Genomic DNA, 8,632 nt, shown 5'->3' on the forward strand with positions numbered 1-8,632 from the left:
GTGGCATTGTGCAAATAAATAAATAAATATATATATATATAACAAATAAATATAAAGGCTATGGGCAGTAAAAAGGTGCAGAAGCTGTTAAGCATGTGCAGTAAGAATATAAATCTTTTTTTTTTTTTTCTTTTGGCTGCTCCCATTAGGGGTCGCCACAGTGGATCATCTGTCTCCATACCCCCCTGTCCTCTACATCTGCCTCTTTTAAACCAACTACCTGCATGTCTTCCCTCACCACATCCATAAACCTCCCCCTTGGCCTTCCTCTTTTCCTCCTTTCCTGGTGGCTCCATCCTCAGCATTCTCCTGCTGATATACCCCATGTCCCTCCTCTGCACATGTTCAAAACATCTCAATCTCACTTCCCTCACCTTGTCTCAAAAACGTCCTACATGTGCTGTCCCTCTAATAAACTTGTTTCTTATCCTGTCCATCGTCACTCCCAACGAAAACCTCAACATCTTCAGCTCTGCTACCTCCAGCTCCACCTCCTGTCTTTTACTCATTGCCACTGTCTCTAATCCATACAACATCACAGGTCTCACCGCAGTCCTATAAACTTTCCTTTTCACTCTTGCAGATACACTACTATCACAAATCACTCCTGCTATCACTCTTCTCCACCCACTCCACCCTGCCTGCACTCTTTTCTTCACTTCTCTAACACACTCTCCGTTACTCTGCACTGTAATGGAATGCACATTACTGCCCTTGCTCCACACATGCTGGACACCATCTGAGCCAAACAAGATGATCTTAGTCTCATCAGACCACAGGACATGGTTCCAGTAATTCATGCCCTTGGACATGTTGTAAACTGTTTGCTGGCTTTGTTGTGAGCCAACTTCAGAAGAGGCTTCCTTCTGGGACAACAGCCATGCAAATCGTGTGCGATGGCCATGTTGAAGTGTGCGGCGTATGAGCTGAGCACTGAAAAACGAACCTTCAGATTCTGCAACCTCGAAAGCAATGCTGCAGCACTCATGAGTCTGTCTTTTTGAAGCAGCTTCTGCACCTGATACACAGCACGAGGACTCAACTTCTTTGAAGGACGCTTGTGAGTCCTGTTCTGAGCAGAACCTGTCTCGGAAAACCTCTGAATGACCCTGGCTACTGTACTATAACTCAGTTTCAGGGTGTTACTGATCTTCTTATAGCATTGGCATCTTTGTGGAGAGCAACAAATCTAATTCTTTAATCCTTAGAGAGTCTTTGCCATTAGGTGTTGACCATCCAGTGGTCAGTATGAGAGAATTGTACTCAAAGTACCTGCTCTAATACAAGATACACAAATATGTTTGGTCCTGTCAAGCAGACAAAAACATAAACATGATAAATAGGACATGTGACTTTGCATAATTACACGATGTACAGCTCTTATCATTTAGGGTGTACTTACTTTTGGTGGCAGCTTTTTTGACAATAATGGCTGTACGTTGAGTTATTTTTAGGACAGTAAATCTGAACTGCAATACAAACTGCACATTGACTACTATACATGGATGGATGGATGGATGGATGGATGGGAAGAGAGAGAGAGAGAGAGAGAGAGAGAGAGAGAGAGAGAGAGAGAGAGAGAGAGAGAGAGAGAGAGAGAGAGAGAGAGAGAGAGAGAGAGAGAGAGAGAGAGAGAGAGAGAGAGAGAGAGAGAGAGAGAGAGAGAGAGAGAGAGAGAGAGAGATGGTGTACATAAATATGAGCAAATCTAGGGTGTGCAGTAAATAATTTGTAATTATATACAGTTTTACAGAGATAATACAGAGAGTCGGAGAACTGCATGATGATTACTGGCAGTAAAATACAGTAAAGCATTAGTCTGATATCAGTGTTCTAGTGGTGTAGAGTTTAGTAAGGTAATATTTATGTGAAAAAAAAGCTGTCCTTGAACCTGCTGGTTCTGGTGCAGATGTTCCTGCATCACCTTTCGGATGGAAGGAGGGTAAACAGTTTGTGACTGGGATGCGATGAGTCTTTGATAAAAATTGTGCAACCTGTGCATATATCTACTGTAGTGAAGGTGCACAATGGTATGTATTTAGATGCCTATGATGTATTGGGTGGTTTTCACCACCCTTTGCATGGCTAATAGTAGGAATTGTAGTACAGTCAACCCTCGGTAATTCGCGGCTCGGAACATTCGCGGGTTCACATTTGAACCTAACTAGCAGCAAGTTGCGAATTATCTTAAAATTCCGCAACTCCGTGTATTTATGGTTATTTGTGAAAGTGTGCTTTTGTTTTTACACTTCATTTATCCTTCCTTCTATCGATCGGACGAATATTAAGTGCTGACTATATACTTTGATTGAGTGTACTGGGTGAAAAAGCCCAGTATAGAGCTGCTTGTGCGGGAGTGGGAGTAGGTGGAGGGGTATTTTCATATAAACAGAGCCTGTTCTTTGGAAAGAAATGATTTGGTTGCTTAATCTGAAGAGGAGTTTGTGAAACTGGAGGCATTTGCGGTTGATCGCTTTCCTGTTGCTCATCAGTCAGACGCAGGTTTGCTGTAGTCTGTATACAGAGTGATGAATGACGTGAAAACGATTTCACTGGTTTCAGATGTCGTTATATAAGAACATCCTTTGATCTTTATTTAATTATGCTGTGGCTGTATTCTCTCTGATGTAATAGTTCCCAGGACTGCAGAATAATTCTCCAGATTTACAGATTAATGCAAAAAAAAGGAAAGGATAGAGATTTTTTACGTGTTTTTTCAGACATTCAGAGAGATTTCACAGAAATGCTTTATAGTATTCATTAAGGTCAAGAGTGTATTTAATACGGCACCTTTAAGTGTTCCATTTTCCATCTTGTAAATTGCATTGAAATAAGAGAAATAAGTAAAAACAGTCAAATGTTTTCCTTTTCTTTTTAGCTCCTCATTATCATTTTTCTGTTTTTCATCACTTTTGCCTTTTTCCATCTCGCCTTCAAATTCTTCCTGTGCCTTTTTTCCTTCCTTAGCAAGATAATCCAATTTACAAGAGTCCTGTTAATAAGTTCCAGAACCCAAACTATGGACATAAAAGTGCAGCTCTTTAAGTTTGTATCACTTCCCACTCGCATCTGCATGGTGTTTGTTTTTGGTCTTGGTCTTGTGTGTGTGTGAAATTGAGATTTATTCTATTGCTCTGTGGCTTGTGATCTAAACCTGGATTCATTTTTAACCGGAATCATTTACAATGACTAATTTAATAATAATTCATAAAATAATAATTCAAGAACTTTTTGGTTTTTGTTTTGTAAACTCAAAGCAAAAACACTGCGATTCTTTATTAGTGTTGGATGATATCGATACACACTGATAATATTTCAAACAAGTTACATTTTGCTTCGTTTTTTTGTTGTTCAAAATATAGAACGTTGTTTAACATTACCATGGTTTTTATTGTTTACTTTTATTAGAATAATCTACATTATTTACTTTTTTTTTCCTCACAATACCCTATAAGAACCTACAACCTTTTTTTTTTTTTACACACATTTTTTTTATATTTAAGTTTTTTCGCTCTCGTGTTTGTTCAACGTGTAACGAAACCAAATCTTCCTTTTTTTAAATCTTTTTATTTAGGGCCAGAACTTTCAGTTTTCTTCTTGTTTTTTTTGCAGACCTCACCATTCGCTTTCATTCCCGCTTGTGTTTTTTTTTTTTTTTTTCTGATTGATACTCTTTCAGAGTTAAATATTGTGATACATATTGTGTATCATAGAAATGTTATTAAATATATTGCAATTCATTTTTTTTATCACACCTACACAACCCACTAACATGTCTGTTAGCTCATCATTATTCAGTGTGTCTTGATGAACTAATCATCTGACCGAAGCTTGTACTTTTGCATCGGTTTTTGTCTTTAATTCATAAACCTTACCAAAAGATATTTGTCAGGATGAAACTTTAGATCACTGAATCATCTAAATCCTGTTACCCTGCCTGTTTTCTGCTTTTCGCAGGGTGAAAATCCGATCTACAAGAGCGCCGTCACGACCGTCATCAATCCGAAATATGAAGGGAAATAATGCCCGTCCCCCCCTGTGTGCTCCGAGCAGTATTCTCTATTTCTCTTTTCATATTTCTCCCATTTAAATCTCTTTTTCTTTGTTGTAGAAATGTGCATTTATATTGTAGCACTGCGTTAGCACACAGCATTTTGTGCCTGCTCTGTTTGTTTGTTTTTTCCCAAACCTGTACAGTTTGTAAAGACTTTATCAGCATCTCAAGTATTTGTTCAGAGATACTGTTTGTATTCTCTCCCTTATTTGTTTCACACATTTTGTGTGGCAAACTCCTGAAACCTCCGTGATATAATGACAGCTTTTAACCCTTCATAAGCTTTACATAAGGTACAAAGTGAACCATTTATAACAACAATTATCCACATCAGTCTTCATTTCTGTTAGAGAATTCTGCTGCAGCGTTTCACCGAGACTGTGTAACGTCTGACATGACAATCAGGAGTCTTTTCTTTTTGTCCCAATAACTAGAGACGCTTGCTCAGCATGTATTCGGAGGCATGTTATGTGCTTTTATGTTATTTTGTTTTTGCTTTTTAGTGTTTTGAAATATTTGTGACCTCTGCAACAAATCCATGCCACGCTCACAGACGCTTTAGGGGCATTTCGGTCGGATTCTTTTTCTCGTTCTAACCGTCTACCGCAAATGATATTATATATCAAGCAATTTTGCAACTTTATGCATATCTGACTTTAACCTGTGTCTGATCATTTACTTCACTGAGAGTTGTTTGTATGTAGTTCTGAAATCAGTATTCCTACTGATGTCTGTCCTTCAAGCCTCCGAAAAACAAAAATTAAATGTGATTATGAAAGAAAAATCTGGTACACCATAAGCAAATGCCAGTTGCAGATTCAGGAAATGAATCCTAAATTGCCATTGGTATTATAATTGTAAGATATTATAGGAAAACTCCTATTTTGCCACTGTGTTTAAAAACATTGTGGGCATGTCAGACTGAATAATGAGTGTATGATTGACATGGACAACACACATCTAGCTGATTTACGTCAACATGCAAGTTTAAACCTTATGCATATGCAAACAGATTCATGCATATGCAAATGTTTTTCTTTAATATAGCGAACTTTTCTCTCAGCAGAAGTGTTATATGAACACATATCTCTGCTTTAAATGTTTTTAAACCACTGATGCAATTCTTTTTAAAGAAGAAACTACTAGGTTAGTGAAAACGTCTATGGTACACGGTTGTGTGGTAAAAACAACCACACAAGCTATTTGTGGATTATGTTTCAAAGTGTTTGCTTTTAAAATGAAGCAATTGGAATCGTCTTTCTCGCTATTACCGAGACATATAATTGAAAAATGTAGACTTTTGATGTATAATGCAGTATAATGTCACCCTGCAATCCCGAGCAAATCCTTTGTTTTTAAGTGCCTTTTCAACATGTTCACTGTTGCCATGCTGTTTTGAATGTATTTATTAAAACCCAACTCTTAAAAACATTGTGCTTATTTATTATTGTGGATTATCGTTACTCTGACATGAGATGGAAGAGTCTCTACTGTCGAATTATCCTTAAAAAAAATTAATAAAAATAAATAAATAAAAATAACAGGAGCTTGAAGCACTGCACATTTAGTTTTTCATATTCTGTAAAGAGAAAGTGTAGTGAGGCAACTGATCCGGTAGAGGGCAGCAGAAGGACAAAAGCACTACTGTTAGTTGTTACTTTTGTGCATGTCTGTCTGTGCTGGACGAAGGGCCTCATTTTTACTGTGCACCATCACAATAAAAAATAAAATAAATTGTGAATACATGGTATTATAATTATTTGGCAGAAACACTAATATCCACAAAGTTATGTGACAAAACGAGTGTCAGAATTGAATTACGAATTGTATGTGATAGTTCCTTTTTCTTTGGAACACTGTGCACAGTAATACTGTATATGTAGACATTCTGACCAGGAACTATTTCACTTTCATTTCTGAAGGCTCTTAATGTGGAATATTTACTGATCTAAAGCATTACTTTATGCCAGACAATTACAATCTGACACTGATATGAGCAAAATTTTAATCTTAATAGAATCTTCAGCTAAATACAGATGTTATGTGCAGATTCCTTGACAATTGGATTAAACCATTGGCCATACTAGTAAATCAATAATTCAATTTGATTTGTTCAGTACTTTAAGCATTGGACATGGGAAATTGACTTTACAGAAATAAATAGATTAGTGTAGTAATGCTGGTGAAGAAGAAGAACTCCAAAATACAACCCAAATTATACAGGAAAGAAAACACAAAAGTAGAAATCGTTCCTGAAAAAGATTAATAACTGTTTGAACTGTTTCAGCTGATATTTCCTCACAGGGCCAGCTCTGCTTAAAAGTCTATCTTGCAAATGTCCTAAGTAAAGCTGTGACCAAACCAATCACCATCAGCCAGTGTAGAATGAAAAAAAAAAAAAAGCTATTATATAAGGATATATTTGTGCTCTCTGACCATCCAATCAAAAGACCTGAAAATGCATGTTATTGGATCCATAATGACATCACAGAGCTGCTGGATGTTACACTGTCTAACATACAGCAGCTCCGTGATGTCATTATGGAGGTGTGGAAGAGGATCCCTTTAGAATTAACAGTTTGGGCATCTGTAGCATAAAGTACATGTTGAAACAATGTGTTGGTGACACTGGCGCCATCTAGCGGGTATCCAATAACATGCATTTTCAGGTCCTTTGATTGGATGGTGTGTCCAGACCTGAAATCTATTGAGCACCTGTGGGGCTCCTCAAGCAGAAGGTAGTGAAGTGCCATGTGTCTACCTTTTGCTTAAGGAGCCCCACAGGTGCTCAATAGATTTCAAGTCTAGACATATACTTGGCCACTAAATCACCTTCTCCTTCAGCTTCCTCAGCAAGGCAGTGGTCATCTTAGAGGTGTGTTTGAGGTCATCGTTATGTTGGAAAATGGTCATTTCTGAAGGGCATCCAGTTCTGTTCCAGAATGTCACAGTACATGGTGGAATCCATGTTTCCCTCAATGAACCGCAGCTCCCCAGTACCAGCAGCACTAATGCAGCCCCAGACCATGATGCTACCACCACCATGCTTAAATGCAGGCAACTTTCTTGGTACTCTGCACCAGGGCATCGCACATGCTGGACATCGGCTGAACCAAACAAGTTGATCTTTCACAGAAACGTTGAATGGTTATCTCAAACACAGCTTCACTGAACTTATATGAGGAAGAGAAGAGTTAATTAGGGTGAATCTCTGACATGTAAACAGGTTTGATAGTAACTTAATGGTGCAGCATGGCAGTGTTTCCATCATATCAGGTGACATGGAGTCAGTGCATTCCCTCCATAGGTATCAGGTCAAAGTCTTAGTCATATTTTGTTGTCCTCCTGTTTTCTTAGTGACATCACTTGATTTTTCTTATCATTGCTATACTATTAATCAAAACAGCTTTTCTTCTTCCGACAGTCCCTGCACAGATCTCAGCCTGATCTGGCAGATTCTTTATCACAGATGGGAGTTGATTAACTGAATCAGCAGGTCTTGTGCTTTGCCTGGACCACTCATAGCACACCTTCTGACACTGCATTCAACCTTGGGGTGGATCAATAATCATCTTAATCATTCGTTTTTTTAATTTAATTTAATTTCTACAGCACTTTTCACATTCAACATGGTCTCAAAGCAGCTTTACAGAATGTAAAAATGATAAAATAAACAGTCTAATATAAGAGAATTGTGCAAGCCTGGGGTGACTGGCAAGAAAAAACTCCCTCAGACATAATGAGGAAAGAAACCTTGAGAAAAACCAAACTCAAAAGGAAACCCATGCTTCCTCATTTGAGTGACACCAAGAGTGTGATTAGAAATCATGAAAACATATTTCTCACTCTCTGGTCTGTAATCATCTTCCTCAATCATCTTGCAACATGGCTCAGGTTCATTCTGTACAGCATCAGGTGGATCTCTCCATTCTTTTTCCACAAAGATCATTCAGGAGTTCTCACATTCCAGGATCTTTTAAAACTCACCCTCCTACATCATCCTCTAGCCACCAGGGACAGATTTAAAATAAAAGCACTTATGAAACGACTCTGCACCATTTCACCTCAGATTCAAACATAACTTGACTCGACTTCTCTGTACCCACCTGTAAGCACTTAAAAGGACACATTAATCTTTGTGACATTTTTTCCGCTATACTAATGATGCATATTAACTCCTCTCAGTAGATCTTAGTCTTCACCCATTTGGCATCTGATAGCAACCAAGCACTAAATGCTCAGACGCTCTTTGTTGTTTTTAGTCACACCACGTATACTCACTTTCCCTTCTAAGATCAGACTAAAACAAAAAGGCATAACTGAACCGTGGGAAGCTGAGGCAGGTGTGTTAGCAAACAGAGGAAACACGTCTCTCGTTATGTTCATCCAGTTGAGTGGTGTGACCCAGTTTACATCGCAAGTTCAGTTTGAGGTGTTACAGCAGCTGTTGGAACAAACTGCACTGAATTCTTTAAGAGCAGTACCAACTCACAGGGGAAGAGACACAGCAGACTGCCAAGTCGCTCGGTATTAGTTGCACTGAGTTAAATGCTACAAGAAAGCAGACAACAGGACATA

General features: G+C 38.3%; 1 protein-coding gene across 5 annotated transcripts in view; it reads left to right on the forward strand.

The window, feature by feature from the left end:
• The window catches only part of itgb1a (integrin, beta 1a), a 140,943-nt gene that overhangs the window by 33,822 nt on the left and 98,489 nt on the right, over positions 1-8,632 (forward strand). For 2 of the 5 annotated variants that reach the window (XM_083545871.1, XM_083545872.1), the window contains exons 16-17: positions 2,968-3,045; positions 3,958-5,483. In XM_083545871.1, the coding sequence (XP_083401997.1) occupies positions 2,968-3,045 (78 nt within the window). In that variant the 3' untranslated portion in view covers positions 3,958-5,483. Of the gene's footprint in view, positions 1-2,967; positions 3,046-3,957; positions 5,484-8,632 lie in introns of those variants that run through there. The other 3 variants (XM_083545873.1, XM_083545874.1, XR_014534261.1) reach the window with 2 other exon arrangements.

This window comes from Silurus aristotelis, assembly GCF_946808225.1.
Source record: "Silurus aristotelis genome assembly, chromosome: 1".
Classification (NCBI taxonomy): Eukaryota; Metazoa; Chordata; class Actinopteri; order Siluriformes; family Siluridae; genus Silurus; species Silurus aristotelis.